Source organism: Bombus huntii, chromosome 6 (genome assembly GCF_024542735.1).
Source record: "Bombus huntii isolate Logan2020A chromosome 6, iyBomHunt1.1, whole genome shotgun sequence".
Lineage (NCBI taxonomy): Eukaryota > Metazoa > Arthropoda > Insecta > Hymenoptera > Apidae > Bombus > Bombus huntii.
The window spans coordinates 10,715,911-10,733,037 of record NC_066243.1 but is presented as its reverse complement, the minus strand read 5'-3'; the positions used below and the strand labels follow the sequence as shown (position 1 = coordinate 10,733,037).

The 17,127-nt window shown below is 42.6% G+C and overlaps 1 protein-coding gene across 6 annotated transcripts in view; it reads right to left on the bottom strand.

Moving 5' to 3' along the window:
- Positions 1–3,933: 3,933 nt before the first annotated feature.
- LOC126866436 (netrin receptor UNC5C-like) overlaps positions 3,934–17,127 on the bottom strand; it is a 72,640-nt gene continuing 59,446 nt past the window's right edge. Inside the window, exons 1-14 of one of the 6 annotated variants that reach the window (XM_050620003.1) lie at positions 16,852–17,083; positions 16,406–16,661; positions 13,649–13,887; positions 12,773–12,986; positions 9,104–9,442; positions 8,098–8,265; positions 7,666–7,830; positions 6,609–6,644; positions 6,271–6,541; positions 6,050–6,198; positions 5,236–5,969; positions 4,515–4,903; positions 4,338–4,439; positions 4,041–4,262 (exon numbers count right to left, since the gene is read on the bottom strand). In XM_050620003.1, coding sequence (XP_050475960.1) covers positions 4,091–4,262; positions 4,338–4,439; positions 4,515–4,903; positions 5,236–5,969; positions 6,050–6,198; positions 6,271–6,541; positions 6,609–6,644; positions 7,666–7,830; positions 8,098–8,265; positions 9,104–9,442; positions 12,773–12,986; positions 13,649–13,887; positions 16,406–16,466 — 3,039 coding nt within the window. In that variant the 5' untranslated portion in view covers positions 16,467–16,661; positions 16,852–17,083 and the 3' untranslated portion in view covers positions 4,041–4,090. The other 5 variants (XM_050620002.1, XM_050620005.1, XM_050620004.1 and 2 more) reach the window with 5 other exon arrangements.

Below are 17,127 nucleotides of genomic sequence, written 5' to 3'. Positions count from 1 at the left end.
CTTAAAATTTAATACCACGTAAAAAGTAATTCTCCAAACACGATGTTATATGCACAATATTTTGAACAGGGCATACAAAATGATCTCGAATAATCTTGAAAAATCAACATATAAGAGGTTTATGAAGTGGTTAGTAACGAATTGCACATTTAGCTAAACGATAAATTCATTTTGGCTAAACAAAATTCATATTTATAAAATACTTTTCTCAAAATTCTATTATGTTAAATTCTACTTGGGAAATTTGTTCAAATAACGCATAGTTTAGGAAATAGTTGTGTCTAAAGATTCAAATGGGACATCCTGTGTGGAAATTCAATGAAATTTGTATTTAGAATGGAGGAGAAGTATCATCATATTTGAGGTAAATGAGAGAAGTAATTGGTTTCCACTTGACAAACTATTATTTCGTCTCATTTGCAATTAATTGATCGATCCCTGAAGAGTTACCGCGCGGTTCTTGCTGGGACTGTACGTGCCTGAATGCTTAGCGTGGTGTGCAAAATGCGCGGCAAATTTACTGCCCTTTAGCCGCGGATGTCGTGGAATTCCACGACGGAATTGTTTCGAAACTATGCGGCCACGCTTTTTGTTTCCGCGCCGCGGCAAAAATCCGGTCGGACGACAGCGGAAAAATACGCCGGTTCCTTCCGACGCCGTTTTAGAGACGCTTTCGTCCCTTTTTTATTTCCGTATAATCCGTGTTTCCTCATGCCAGTAGTTTGCGTGATTCAATCGTTATTTTTCTCTTCTTCTACGGCATTTCTATTTTTCCTGCATATTTCCACGTTATTTCGCCGATGAAATAGAAATTTTAGAACGTGACAAATGATTTTTATTATGTACGCTATCTCACAAGAGTATTCAAACCATAGAACATTTTTATATTCACATTGTATACGATAAAACATTTTGAAGTTTCATTGACGCTGTAATGAGATACAGCGTTCGTTATTTGGTTCATATTCAATATAAGATATTGAAAAATTTGATTCTCCAAATACGTCCATGCTCGTTACAGATACGATTCTTGACTAAAGAATAATCCTCGATACGATTTCAATCGCGATCTCGTTCTTTACAATCTTCTTTTCATCGCGTCGGCAACTTCTCCCCTCTCGAAACGATCCCATCATTCTCCTTATATCGCAGATTCTCTTTTATTTCTTTTGCTAGCGAGTGTAATTATCCGAGAGACCCCTGGGCTTCTAATATTACATCCATACACGCGTATATACAGTAACACACTGATTGTATTTACTGCAGCACCCCCTTCTACCGGCTCCTCTGCTGCTCGTTAATTCCTATTCAAAGCAGAATATACAAAAACATCGACCAAATGACTACTCGATGAACGTGCCAACTATACATGTATCGATTTAAGTAAATCAAACTCATCGGGTCAAATTTCCCTTAACAAGACCGACCCTTCGACCACCGTCGAACAGTTCAAACACGAGTCCAAACTCAACCCTGCTTAAACTGGCTCACCTAAACCTAACCACCAAAGCACACTAGCCACGAAACAACCGAAGTAACACAAAACTCATCAATGTATACTGCTCTTATCTAATTAACCAATTACCACCTCGGTTCCGGTAATCCTTCCTGCATTATACTATACTCTATTCGTCAAGTATATCAACTATAGCCATGCAATGTTTACACATTAGTCATACACGATCGAGCAATAATCGGCCGCAATTACGGCAATTAGTTGCATAATTTAGTCACATCGAATCGTGAATTTGGGCAGAGAGCACAGATCGATTTCGGAGCTCGGCTCGATCGCGATATCTCTGGACAATTCATAAAGCCAGCCACCCTCCATGGTGTTGTGCCATGCAGTTTTGCACGCGCTGTACGATGGCCGCGAGGGGATGGAAACGCGGGGCGTCGACTGCGTTCAGGGGTTGCGTGTGCGTGACCGGACCTTTCGCGTTAACGGAAGCGGGCGAAGCGGCCGCCGCCAATCTGATTGGCCCCATCCTTCTCGTAATTGCCTGTAGATCCCAATCGCGATTAGTCGGGGAAATTAATACGGTTCTGGATGTGGAATTTATGCGACTCTGACGTGGATTATGCATATACGATGGCCGGTCGGGCGCGGCAATAACCGCGTCGTTACGACGACGTTATCGAGGCATCCTCGTTCGCGGAAACCTCTCGCCCGCCACTTCTCGATTTTACCCGATAGGTATCCACGATTGGTTCATATCGAAGATTAATGACGCTTGCGCCCCGCATCGCGGTTCAATTCCGAATTAGACGCTGAAAGAGACGGGGGTTGTCTATTTCCTTTGGCGAGACTGATAGGGGTTGATCTTGAGTGTGTGTAATTCTAGGGATGTGGATATTGTGATATAGTTTTCAAATGTATTTGGTCGATTCTAGTTAACTTCTGCATGAACTATATAAGAGAACTTACATTAGACGGAATCTCAAACGTAAATTGCATGTTTAATCACGTCCTTTACTTTCCTTAGTATTTCCTCTGTCTTATAATGAGACATAATGCACATAATATCCAAAATTATGCAGAATTACATTCTATCTAAATATGAAAACGTGAAATTGTATAAAAGTATTCGCAGTCTACTTACAATAATCCCATTGGATATAACAAAGTTGGAACAATAGTAACCTGCAGGACTTTCTACTATTCCATCACCATCCTTGATGTACTCGACAGTCAATAATCACCAGGGATGCGTAACACCGTTCAGCTTTCACAATCCATCACTCTCCTCCAATACATACTTTTACATGAACGCAAAGAAGACAGCCATCTGGCGAGAGTCGAACGAGCGACAAATCCATATTCACGGTATTAGCGTGAAAGGGTAGTTCTCCAGTATACCCGACGACGCAGGTTAACAGCCATTGTCCGCTGGAATTACCAGCAGCGGCCTTCCGTGATTAAACGGTTTCTCCCACCGCTGGTCCGTGGTCCTTGGAAGAGGGTTGAGATATGAGGGGAAGGGTAGAGGTAAAGGGATACATGCATACCTATATGAGGGCTGGCATCCACGCATACCTATAGCTCCTCGAAGCTTGCCAGAATCCCAGGACCCTCACTCCCATGTTTAGCCGGATAATGCCCATTGTTTCGAGCATCCCACGCATCCTTGCTCTTGGACGCGATACCTAGTAGAAACCCCGAGCTGAAATGCTCGCGACGCGATACGATGTGTTCGAATGGCAGCCAAATGGCCGGCTAAATGCACTCGCGACTGTATTCTGCTGGCACCAGCCTCACCATCGCTTCGAGGAACGCAGACTCTGGTATTCAGGTGCAAATTGGCCCTGTGAAGGCTCGTTCGCTACTTCCGATCTTCCTGTTGTATTGTTGCGGGACTGACATCTTACGGATCTTCGGTAGATCAGAACTGGTGAACTAGGATTCTGCGTTAGGATCGGTTAGCTTTAGGAGGCTGATAATGGCTGTCGTTGATCAAGTATTTGAGAATCGTTGTAGTGAAAGATCTATACGAATGATATAGCAACTGACGGTGTTGAAGAATAAATGGAAAAAGGTGTTGTTTAATGGAGTGGCCAGTACGAAATCTAAATGACAGAATTTTTTCTTCTTTCTTTTATTCAGACTGGTGTTTGTGAGGGATTAGAGATTTTGCAGATTCTTGAAGCTAAAGTTAAGAAGAATACTGAAACAGATGATACTATTAAGGACTGGTAGAGGTAAGGAGTGATTAGAAGTCAAGCCATACCAAGAAAAATTTTCATTGAACTTGTAGAAAAGAGTAATGCTTGTGAAGCATTGTGTCTTCGTCACGTACTCTTCATGGTGAGTGAGAAAGCCACCAAAAAAATTATACGGTCAACTCAACTGCAAATAAAGATAGGGATAAAAGGAATTTGTTACAGACCAGTAATAGGAATGTTTTAGGGTTGTAATGTAGTAAGAACCAGTGCTTACTATAAACGAGCTTTATGTACAAACACGGTCGTTGCGTCTATACAACGTGATTCTACATCGATTCCTCTTATCCATAATATAGACTTCGACTCTCTTATATGTACAAAATATTGTAAAATTGTAAACGAATGTTTGCTTAATGGGCAATGGATGTTAGATCCATGGACCTAGGCGACTTTCGAGGACATTGGCAGCGTCCACGCGTCCCATCAGTCTTAAATGATTCAAAAGATCCGCGAGAGCCGTAGCTTCCTGATGTTTTGCCTCCCAAAGATCCAAAATGTGCTCTGTTGGACTGGATTTTGTCGCAAAGTAATCAACGTATCTGCATAAAATCATCGATAATTGCAACCTTTTGCCTTTCTTCATCTTTTCACAAAAACAGTTAACAAACTCTCACCGATCTACTTGAAGTCTCTGCGCTAACATTCTCCAATCGTTTCCTCGCACACTTGGCGGATCGAGACACTGACACAACTGTCTTCTTAGCGTCTTAGAAAATCTTCAGCGAATAAAATTATCCAGAATTATTAAACTACGTGTAAATTAAGAAAATAGAAAGGACATCGAGTGATACCTGAATGGTCTGGGAACAATTGATTCGGTCGACCTGTTCGAATTCTTCCCACGCAAAACGATGGATGATTCAGACTTCGTGGCTCTCTTTCCACTAGAAGTATTTCTCTTCATCAAATCCAGATCGATTCTTAGGAAGAGCGCGTGCTCTTCGAAACCACATTGACAGACTCGCAGCTCGAAGCTGAGCCTTAAATCGCCAACGGTTTTCTCGATCCTGAAGGATCTTCTCACACTGGTTCTCGTCGACGACCAGATTCGACGATGTGGAACCTCTTGACGCTCGACGAACCCGCTTTCTCTGTCTTCTAAGTCGATTCGAAGTGGTGAACCACCTGCTCTGAAGCCTAGCGCTCCGTGGTCGATTCGGGAACCGCCTAATCGACGTTCCTGTACGAATTTGAGGAATCTCAAGCAACACTTAATAATTTGTAAGTGTTATTTACAAAGTAAAATGGCGCCTAAAAAGAATTCTAACAATGGAAAATATGAATTAAACATTGTGTCATAAATGAAGTACCAAATAAATGTATGTTCCATTTTTCTGTCACTTTTTTTAAGTAATTAGCAAAAAATGAAAAATTAATTGATAAAAAGATGTGATCATGTCTGAATTAAATGAAACGATGTGTAGAAGCAAATTTGGGGTTTGGAAAGTGTCATTTTCTAAATGAAATGATTGGAGTTTAATCTAACAGTGAGAAATAATGTTAAAAGTCAACCTGTTCCACTACAAGCTTAAAGGCAGCCTTCGTGTCCTCCATTAAATGGCACCTGATGTGATCCTTCTCGCGAGACAGGAACACAGCAACACAAATCCTCTTCACTGCCAATCCAGGCGCGATCACAGAATTCTCTCCAGCGACTGCATACACACTAGGACTCTCAGTGACCAAAAGCACTCCAGAATGATCTAATTGTGCAAATGGTTGCCCAGGAAGATTTATAGGCTCGCCTCCCAGTGTAAGAATCTTCCTCCACATAGAACCAGAAGCGAGACTAGAACTGGTAGACGAATTGCTCGAGTTGTTAGACTTTGTCTCTAAGTCAAGATCCGTGGACCAGAGACTCAGTTCCCAGTTTCCAGTCCTCAATTCGGCACAGTGTTCAAATTGGAGGATCACAGGCTTCACCAGGTCGATTCCATTCGGACCACAAGCCACTATTGCTGACAGTAGAGTCAAACCAGGTGGTAGACCAGGTCTCAGAGAATCGTCTCCTAGAACAGCCAAGTGTAGAGCGTGTCTTCTTCCACGAGAAATGGCTCCTTCTGAGATGGACATCGAAACTCCAACTTCTGGAACCACTAGAAGGGCGCCTTGATCATCGACTACAGCTCTCACGATGAATCCACCGGAATCTTCGTGGCTTCTGTCGTCTTCTCCAAGTCTCTCCTCGTCGTCGTGGTCGTCGTCGTCCTCGTTGTTGCTCTCCTGGGTCGCCTGGCAGGTGGAACCTAAAGACCAGATGTTACCAGGTCCGTTTACTATCTGTTTCTTGATCGTCGTGTTCGAGTTGATGGTACTCGTTTCTTACGAGATGATCGGCCTTCCTCGTTATCAGATAAGCCTTTGCCACGCTGGGAGTTCCTACAGGAGGACCTGGCGACGGAAGAACTAGGCGATGGCCTTGTGGTCGAGGGCAGTGAAAGCTGCGGCACGTCGTAGTGGTGCTCCGAGCAAGATCTGCGCACCATCAGAAAGACTTTCAACGAGGGACAAGCATCGAAATGGGTTTAATTCCTGAGGGTCGTTTACCTAGGCATCCTAGATGCGTTTGACTCGTCTATCACTTGTTCCAGCCGCCTGTCTACAGAAAGAACCGAACGATCGTTCTTCGAGACGACCGATTTAGCTAAATCTTCTGGACGACGGAAGTCTAATCTGGCTATCCCATACAGGGCTCCCATTCGTTCTTTTCGACGCAAAAAGCGCAGCACGAAGATCATTAATACTGCCAGAATGATCGCTGCTAAGCAGACAGTGATCCAGAGTGCCTGTATGTTACTATTATCGATCGCCCTGGTTGCTGAGGAAAACAACGACTTTCAAACTGATTTTCTATGGATAGAACTGTTCTGTGCAGTGAAATTTACCTTCCTTGAAGACTCGCGGGTCGTCCTGTCCCAAAGCTGCATGCGATAGCACGAAAAACGTTTATTTCATGAACGGACAGACGTGATCTGAGAAAGTCTGAGGAACATGAGTAACTAGTTACTTATCCGCGATCTTTATAAGCTGAACAGTCGCGGTTGATGTACCATTGTTCTTATTTTCAGAAGTACCGCCAACTGGATCATAAATCTTGTACGAAAGAAATATAAATGAAGAGTATATGAAAAAGTAAAACGTAAGAGAATAGAAACAATATATATATCTAATTTTCTTGTATACATTTCGTAGTTATCAGGAGATATAGTGATGAAAACTAGGAATATATATTTTCGACAATAAAAAAGAAACGTGGGAAATAATGATAGAATAGTTCAAAATGTCCATCATCTGCTACATAACACAAATTTCGAAAGTTCTTCTAACAAATTTACAAGGATAGCTCGTCTACCTTATCGTAAATATATGAATTATTATTATTATATCATGAATAGTTATTTCCAGTATAGTATTCTGACGGCCATGTAAAACTCTACAAAAAGCCATTAAAGTTCTCACGAATATATCATTATAAATTCACAAAATTTCTATGCATAATTACAAATTAATAATTTCGACCATTCTGTTAATTCTATTACAGTATTAATTCATCGCGTTCCACCCCGACAATTCATCGGCTGAAAATTTAATTCGACCTCTGCCAACGATGTGCCGTCTGTCACTGAACAATGGAAATATTTGCGTCCAACGACCGGTTAATCGAAGGAGGTTACAACGCACGCTTTCCGTCCTATTTGACCCCAGCAAATAAAGGACCAGGGTCTTTCTGCGAGTCATTATTAATTTAAATCGTATCTTTGCGGCACGCATGGAACCGCGAACGACGACCATCGGACGTGACGCCGGACAAGGGAAGTCCGTTCGCTCGTAATAAATTGTTCGTTGCTGCCCCGGTCACGAGAATATCAAGAAACAAAAAGACACAACGAAAAAGAAGAAGAGAAGCAACGAAAAAAGGAGGCAAACGCAGCTGGAGCTCACCATTACATCGATCCATGGAACAAGACTCGACGATGACGTCCTTGCCTTGACAGGGACGACCACCATTGCTCGCCGGGGGGTCGTTGCAGGACCTCCTTCTTACTCTGGAACAATCGGGACCGCATGCGGACCACGAGGACCAGCTTGACCATCTGCCGTCGACCGCTGAAAGCAACGGGTGAACTTGAAAATCCCGATTAAATCTTGGTTATCAGATGTATCCTGCAGCTAACGGGGACCAAATGATTACATCTCGTTGTGTTCTGTGTACGCTTTTGACGACGAGGCTCGTCTTTGATCGTTTCGTCGATGCGACAAGAAACAAGACTGTTTTGAGTTACAGAGAGGAATTACATAGTTGGTTATAGAGACACAGGTATGGAGTAGTATCGTTGTAATTGTTTTGTAATTGGTTGGTTCTGTCGGTCTTACCGGGACAGGAGGGATTGCACTCGACCCTCTGCGTCAGTGGACCTGGACAGGCTTGACCTCCATTCATGGCCGCGGGATTCGTGCACGTTCGTGTTCTCTTTTGTACACCTCGGCCGCAACGGGTGCTGCAGTCTGACCATCCTGACCAGGAAGACCACCCGCCGTTCACTGGGAACGTTTTCAAAATGGGTGAAACGTTGTATTGGGAAAGGGTGTCGCGTTTGCAAAAAAAAGTGACGAGGTGAAATGGTAGTTGAGCATTAACCCTATAGCGTTTCAACCTGCTGCGTTCCATTGTTGAAAGAGTTTCTTCGAATCTTGACCATATGTAGTTTATATGCAGGATGATAGATATGTAATACGTATTATTAAATGATGGATCATTATAACTGTAATAATCATAATGATATTCTTAAGCATATTGAATCATTGACGAGTGAAGCAAGGTTTCATATCCAATTTTTTGAAAATTTAGAAGTATAAAAATTACGCGTGGGCACATAAACTAAATCATCAATAACTCAAGAGAAATTTCGCCCTCGAACTGGTTTGAAAAGAAGCGAACGACGTCTTACTAAGGTAGTGGGCGAAAGAACTAAAGCTATAGAATGGAAAACAATTCGTATTTACTCTTCTTACCGAGATTTCAGATACATTCTCCGATTAGGAAGTTCCGGAACAAACAATGAACGCGTTGGAACGTCAGCAAGCGTTTCGACAGAAGTGAACGAAATTACAGGAATCTCATTAAACTCCTTCAGGAACAACAATTAGCATCAGTCCTCTGCCGCGAACTTAGACTACAATCTCTCACGCAACGCACCACCGATTCCCCCTTATTGTCTACCCAGACACCGTCTCATTCTCCTATCCCTCTTCCCTGGCCCGTATCTGCGTTACGCTTAATTATCCCTCGATACGCGATCATCGTTTCTAATTACGTTCGCTCTGATCCGCGATTTAATGCAATATTCATGGGTCCCACGGAATGTGCAAGAGGTCTCACCATAAACCGTCAGCACTGCCGGTTCACTGACCCGCCTGGCAGCAATGTTCTCAGCGACGCACGAATAATTCCCCTGATGCCTCAGCTCGGCCTTCCCCAGGATCAGGTGTCCATCTACGGTTTGAACGAAGTTGTTGGCCGCTGTCACGTCGTTGGGGATGCTGTCCGCCATAGAAGAGACCGGAGTGGAGCTGGTCATTGTCTCGAGAGGCGTGCCATTCTTCAGCCAGTAGACTTTCGGTTGTGGCACTCCTAAGGGTGGCATGCAACGAAGTTCCGCGTTTCGGCCAGCTTCCACGGACAGCGAGTACGGCGGCGACAGGAAGTGCTTCTTCAGGTCTGCACACGAGGACCACCGCGCACCAGTGGCAGGATTTTTTTAATATTCGTCCGGAAACACGAGACACGAGAACTCGACGAGACACAAGGGCGCGGGGAAACAGCAGCGAGGGAGCAGGCCACTCAGCGATATTAGGCCGCGTATATAAATGCAAGGGCGCTTTCATGGACCGCGACTCTATGCTCCGCACTCGAGCAGAGCCTCTTTGCACCGGTCAGGAGAAAGATTTTGCTCGATCCGCGAGGGTTGCCACTCTGGATAGCCAACAGCATATTATTCGCTGTGGATCCACGGAAAAATAGACGCTTTTATATCGCGAAGGGAGGGACTGGTAAGCAAGAGCGTGCTCCCGATCCACCGGTTACATTCTTGCCCTCTGTCAGACCGTCTAGACTACCTTTGACCCCGTATCACTATCAGGAATGCTTTTAGTACGCTCGTGAATGGGGAGTATGAACCGATTAGATGGAGACCGCGGTTGCGTTGTACGGGGCGTGTTATAATTCGTGGTGCAAATAGGGTGTGAAGAATTCCTTAATTTAAATTAAGTCGAAATTATACGAGAAATTGTTTTGCCTTTTAGAAGAAATAGAACGAATTACAAGTTCATATCCTTTGTAATTCACTGAGTTACAAAGATCGTAATAACATTCGTACAAGCGGAAATGAGACGATCTCGTGAATCAATCATACCGTTCAATCATTAATTTTAATTAGCACACCATACTTCTTCGGTAATTAGATTCTCCAGCTTTGATTGTGCGAAAATGAACTACCATAAATATTAAACTCTCTCATTAAAAGAATGCTTTGTTTTTAAAGCGAACGTGTCCGGACAAACTGGAAAGAGAATGATCTTGTTGTCAGATTTTCCGCGTAATTTCCTCGGCGATTTTCTTAGGAGCCATGCTCGCGTGTTGGTACGCGGTTTCGCCGGGTGTTCTCCAGGAATTTCAGCCGTGAAATTAAGCTGCGTTCTCGCGGCGAATCATCGTTTCGAGGCGTGCAACGAAATTACCGCAGGATTAATCCAAGCTCGATTTCCTCAGGTGGATCGCGGCGCGAAACGACGCCGTGTTTCGCGACGAAACGCCATCACGATCAATAGCGTCCCGCGTATTCAATTTCGAAAGCACGTCCGTTTCCTGTTTGCTCGCAAATACGAATTTAATTCTACGTCCTGTTTGTCTCTCGCGTGTTTGCGCACCGCGACGCGTCTGGCGAAAATTGCTCTTTCGACTCTTGAACTTCCGCCTGTGGCAACCCTCTGTTCGGTTTTATCTGCGCGCGAAGAGATCTTCGATCTCTGTAAAGGAAGCGCGAGGATGGGAGAAGCTTAGAGGTTGCTTTTGGAAAGATGATACTGGCTACTTCTGTTTGTTTGAGAGCATGACATGACTTCGTGCTCAAGACAGTATTTTAGATTCAATATAATGTTTTGAAAACGAAATGTGAGATTTGAATCCTTTGCACTTTAAAAATGTTTCTATAGGATTGGCCAAATTCAAGATATTTTTATAGCGAAGCCTGGTACTCAAGCAAATGTTTTAAATATAATATAGCGTGATGAAGAAAGAACAAGATTTTATCCCTTTGGACTTAAAAAATTATTTCGCATGATCAACAACTTCAACACACTTCTATAGCGAAGCTCTTTACACTGAGAAAGTCAAAAGGTTTGTTCATTAATAGAGTAGCCTTTGTCCATTTTTATTTTTCATCCATGATGAAAATCGATCTATTCATTTCAATCTGTGCATCCAATTATTTTGTAAACTATACGTCATTAAAACAAATGTTTCGAACGAAATACGCTATCTAGAAAAAGATATTTGAAAATGTCTCTAACATTTCAAAGTAATCTTTGCTTTCTTCGATGCAATCATATATTTTGTATTAAGCTTTGAATATACCTGATGGTAAAATGAATTCATCGACTTATAACATATATATTTTAAAAAATCATTCGATCATTTACGGTCGTCTAAATCTTCCTCATATCAAATCACCAATCAAATCGCCATCAAAAGTAAAATCAGTTCAAAAATCGCAAGTCGTCTCACATTGTTATGCATCTGGCGTCATTGTGGTTCATGGGTTACCGTTCCAATTTGCATGGTAACAATACACCGTTGTTGTCTCCACCCCCACGAAAAAAAAAGAAGAAAAAGAGAAAAGAGAGGATAAAACGAAGGGTAGTCGGAAGGTAGCGCAACGTTTCTATATTCACAGGTGTTTGCTTTGCAATAGAATATCGATTAGATTTTGGGCTCGGTTTACGCGTCACGAGATATTCGATGAAAACAAGCGAACGCGGCATCCCTCTGCGCCACTACCAACTAACCCTCGCCGACAGCGAAGCTTATGGGAGTGAATTTCGCGGCGGGTATCTCGAAAACCCCTGTTCGAGAGTTGGCTCGCTCTAATCGGGTTAATGAAGTTACATTTTATGGCCGATTCCAGGTGTTAGTTGCTCCCGGCCGTTTTCTCTGCACGACCTAAGTTCTTCTTTCATCGTTCGCTCGAATACGCGCTACAATTGCGAGTTAATTCGTTTTCACCCTCTCTGTGTTCACCCACGTCGCCCCTTTTTATTTTGCATTACGTATCTTTTCTCTTTTTTCCGTCATATAATTGGAATTATGGAGACTATTACTCGACGAACGTTCGTTTCAATTACATCGTAACATGCTGTCTTTAATGGAACAACTCGGTGTAGCAGTAAAAGTTTAGTATCAACCTTTTCAAGAGATATATTTTCGAGAGTTTAATTTGGTAGTAAAAAGGAATTTTCTTTCTTGGAAACTTATTTCGGGAAGAAGATATCTGATTTGGACAAATTGATTGGAGGCTGTCTGATCTGTCGGACTCAATCTACTTCTCCCTATATTGAGCTGGCACTGTATTTATAGTGGAATAAATAGGGGTACCGTGAAGAACGTCGAGGAACTGACCAGATTGAGGCAGGATAAATTTATTATTTCTGGTATTGAATCATCTATTTATGCGTTACTACCCTCGCGAATTACGTATTCGGTATCTACTGTACATTATATATCCATGCATTATATCAAATTCGATGAATTATATCCGATGAAATATGTCTTTTCCTATGCAATTATTCACAAAAATCCACGGTCCATTCATAACCATATCTTACCAAAAGCAAGATTCAATGGAATCCCAAAGACTTTTGCAGGATTGAAGAATCAAGCATGGAAAGTGGCACATACATGAAATGGGACGATCGAAAGCTGAGTGACCAAAGAAAAGCTCGAAGAGGAAAAGAGAGAGCGCCGAATGGATAGATTGGAGTGTTCTCTACTTACAAGCGACCTCAACCGTAGCAGGCTGCCCTCGAATCTGACCTGGTCCCGACCATGCCACGCACTCGCACTTGAACCTCTCCCTACCGAAGTACTCCTCGACCTCGTTCCTCGTCACGTTCAACTCGACCTCGACGACCCTCGTTCCGGTACGAGGGTCGACAAAATCCTGGTGCTGCGAACGTTCAGCCCGGTCACCGTTACAGCGAAAATACACCTGCAATGCAGCACGGTTCGAATAAGACGACTAGAATAAGGTAGTAATTGACGGCGCGTGAAAAGGGTCAGAGACCAACGGTCGTCCACGTGGTGGGTAGAGGTTTTTCGAGTGGTTAATAAGGGTGAAGAGGAAAATGACGGGACGACGGCGCTTGGACCTGGCCTGTTTCGCGAACAACGTGCGAAACACGGAACCCACCGAGCCAAAAACCTTCTCTTGGATGCAAAAGCGACGACTATTTGCCTCTTTACTACGCCTCTTCGACGCTCTATTTTATGAATTTCATTGTGTAATGGAGAAGCTGTAACTTGGAGAGATTAAGGGGCTCGTTTATCGCAAAGGCGTTGTACGATGAACTACTGTAATTTTCAGTCTTCATGAAGGAATTGGAACAAATGTGGAAGGTGGAGGTAGGCTGCGGTATGTGCTGAATTTTTTAAAGTTTATCACGTTTTTAGAAGGTATGCTAGTGTTACGCGAGAGGAGTTTAATTCTTATCACTATACTCTATTACTAAGGGGAGATGTAGGTTCCATAAAGAAGACATTTTTCTTCACTGTGCTAGCAGTGAAATACGATGCCATCTGAAGATTTTCGATTAATAACGATATGTGTCTTCTCTGTATGATTGCGACAGAAAACAGATTTATTTTGCGTACCTGAAGAGCGTGTGCTGCGCGGCAATGAAGGGTAGCCGGTTTCCCTTTGACTACGAACGTGTCAACGGGTTCCGCTAGGAAGATCGGCAACGAGCCACCAGCGATAAGATCGATATCGCTGTTTATAGTTGCACTTTCGTAGTCACCATAATCGTAGTCATCTACGGAATAATTTTCTTCGTCATCTTCCTCCGCGTCTTCCTCCTCCTTCGTGTCTAGAAGCAAAGGGTGAAGTTCACCTGAAATTTACGTAAAATGTATATCATGAATCTTTTGTTTCAACAAATCTCCATCATTAACAATTTTAGATGCTCTGCGATATCAGTGGAATAGCATGACAAAAGTGGAATTTAAATGATTAATCCAATTATAGGAAGCCGAGGGAACTTCCCTTGAACCATGAATAAATGATTAAGGCGCTTAACTTTGGCCGCCACAGACGTGAGGAAAAGTGAAAGTTGAAAGAGAATGAAGTAAGCGGCAGTGTAAAGACAGGGACGCTTCTAATTTCATATAGTTTCATGAATCAACTAGTGTTCCCTTTCGTAATCTAATTATTCTAATCAAGAAGAAATCGTAGAATCTTTAATGCAAAATCACACACTTCTCTACTTTTTACAGCACTTATAACCTCCATAACATCCTCTATCTGACTTAACAAATCTATCTAGAGCAGTTACTACATGTTCCTATACATTCAACCAAAATTATAATTCAATTCAATTCAATTCAAACAAAATTAAAATTATAATTTTAATGAAAAAATCCAATTATAGAGTATTAAATATGTAACCCCTGAATTTTTCAATAGAAATCTATAATTCTCTAATATAAAAAGCTTATACCATTACAATCGCATGAATTTCATCTACAGTTTCTCCTCCAATTTCAAAGTACCACGTCCTTCAATTCTGTTGCATTTATGCAACTCTGACGAAATATTTCATTATCTGGTCTCTAATGAGTTAACGCATAACTCCACGTACAGCCGATAAAGATCGGACGTCGCAACCGAGTAACACGTGCATGGAGTGCAAAGCGTTAATTCAGCGAGTGAAATGAGCCATGCTCGCCGAGAGATCCGTTCCTCCCCGATCATCGTGGCTGCGGATAACAAGCCAAACGATGTCTGTTCTCGAGCGATCGAATGTTTGTCCCACCTCGACCAAAGCGCGATTCTGCCCACGGTAAATTTAGACGTCGCGCGATGGAAACGGTAAAGCTCGGTTTAACGATGCGTACGGGATTTTACGTCGTGTATCAGTCAGCGGGATCCGCTCGCTTAAGATCTCTTAGTCTTTACACTTGGTCTCCATACCATGTTTCTCTATCTTTCTCTTTTATCCTCGTGATTCGTTCGGTCCGGCTTGCACACACTCTAAGTCACAGCCAGAACTTTATTGCCCGGCACGACTAGGCGATCGCGACTCTTGTTTGACTCGAAGCAGTAAACCGAGAGACGATTATCCCCGCTGTCACACTCGCGGGAAAACATGTCACGATTTCGAGCCAGGGCTTTGTACAATATCAACGTTGCACGAGTAAATTCAACCCGCGAATTTATCTCTGTCGCCCGGGGGATGTTTGGACGTGTCCGAGGACACTTCGAACGCGACTCTGTGTAAAGTTCTCGCGCGAGTTGTTAACACTGCGGCGGCGAAATGTAAAATGGACGAAATTGTTTCTTTACTTTTAGTATTTCACCACATACACTGCTAAACCAAAAGTTTCAGTACACTGTATGTTCTATGAAATAGAAGGATTTGGAGAGAAGTCAGCATAAAATACTGTTATCTTTGGGAATTCTTTTGACAAAAATTCAAAGCGTAAAAGTAGAGGAAATTATTATTAATACGTAAGATTACCAAGAGTAACAAGAATTTATATATATTTGATAAAAAGAAAATTATCTCCAAAAATGCACCGATACAAATATATAAAATTTCTAGAAATTCTGAATATTCTGGTATTTTTTAAAATTTCGTATGCTGACTTGATATTCGGAGTGATTTTTGACAAATTTTATGTTTCTTTCGCGATAAAAATCACGGAGAATATTTTTTTATAGGTATTCTGTCGAGATTTTTATGGGAAACGTGTGATTCGTATTCGCGAATTTAATTCGCTCGCTTCATATTTTCGCGATCCTCTTTCCGGGATATGATTAATTGCCTCCGGTGTCGCGGACGCGAGAATCAACGCACCAGTTCATTTACATTCTGCTCAGTTTTTGGTTACGTGTTAATCTTCGCGCCCGCTCGCTGTTAAAACAGCGCATGGAAATTCGCTGGAATTTTTATAATTTCCTGAACTGTGAATTTTCATTATTTTCTTTCTTTTTTGCATTCAGTAATGAAAATTATAGTAAAACATTTTTGAAGAAACATCAGTAACTCTCTATCTGAACTATCGATAGTTAGAAAAGTCGTATTATTCGACTGTTTTTCCAACCACATCAAGACGTGTCGCGATAAGCAAAGTTCTGGCGAAACACAAATGCAAACGCGACAAAAGTTCGCGACCAAGCAAACACTAACAACTTCATAACAATCGAACAGCCAGACCAAACTCTCGTACCTATGGACAAGGAGCGTTGTTTGATTCGGGGATTCCAAGCACGAAACTCCGAACTCTCGAGCTCGAATTCTCTATTTACCATGGACTCATAAGTCTACGATGAAAAAATGTTCCCGCTGCGAAGTTCGATGCTGTCTATTACAAACCATAAGCCGCGTGGTTAAAATAACTCATCCTTACTCTCGAGAGTGCTGGCGAGGCGTAAAAGCGCCAGAAGCAATATGCTGATCTTTAGCTCCATTCTCGGCTCACATCTCACTGAACCGTTTCCCCTCGACCACCGATGAACAAAAACAGCATACGACCACCTTACGCTCCAATCACCCTTCAATTACACGATCAAAAATCCATTCAACTTCATGAATCTTCATTAAAACTTCTATCACCCATTGTCTATCTTATTATCAAACTCTCTCTTCACATCTTCAATTTCTTTCTAAGAATTACAAATCAAATATCAAAATATCGGATAAACCATAAAGAGAGAAAGAAATTAACAAAATGTCAGAAGAATAGAAAATTATGAATTCAGAGAGAAGTTGTTCTTTGATCGTCGAAAAAAAGACACGGGCAAAAGAAAAAAGAGAAGACTGAAGCGGCGTTAATTGTTCGCAGCTTCGAATTACATGACGAATCTGCGCGCGGTACGGTTCGCTGCGCTTCCGTTCGAGCGTGCCGCGTTGTAGCACGAGAAAGATGGGCTGAGAGAGGGACACGTGACCGGCTGCGAGAGACCCCCCGGTGTGCGCGCGATCGACAAACGGAACGAAGAGCTAGCCGAAAGGGGGGAATTCGGAATGGAGTGTTGGCAGCGCACGATCCTCGCCGCTCGGCACGCGGTAGACGACTGAACTTGCCGACGTGCGCGCACCTCTATATATATACATATATACACGTCTCGC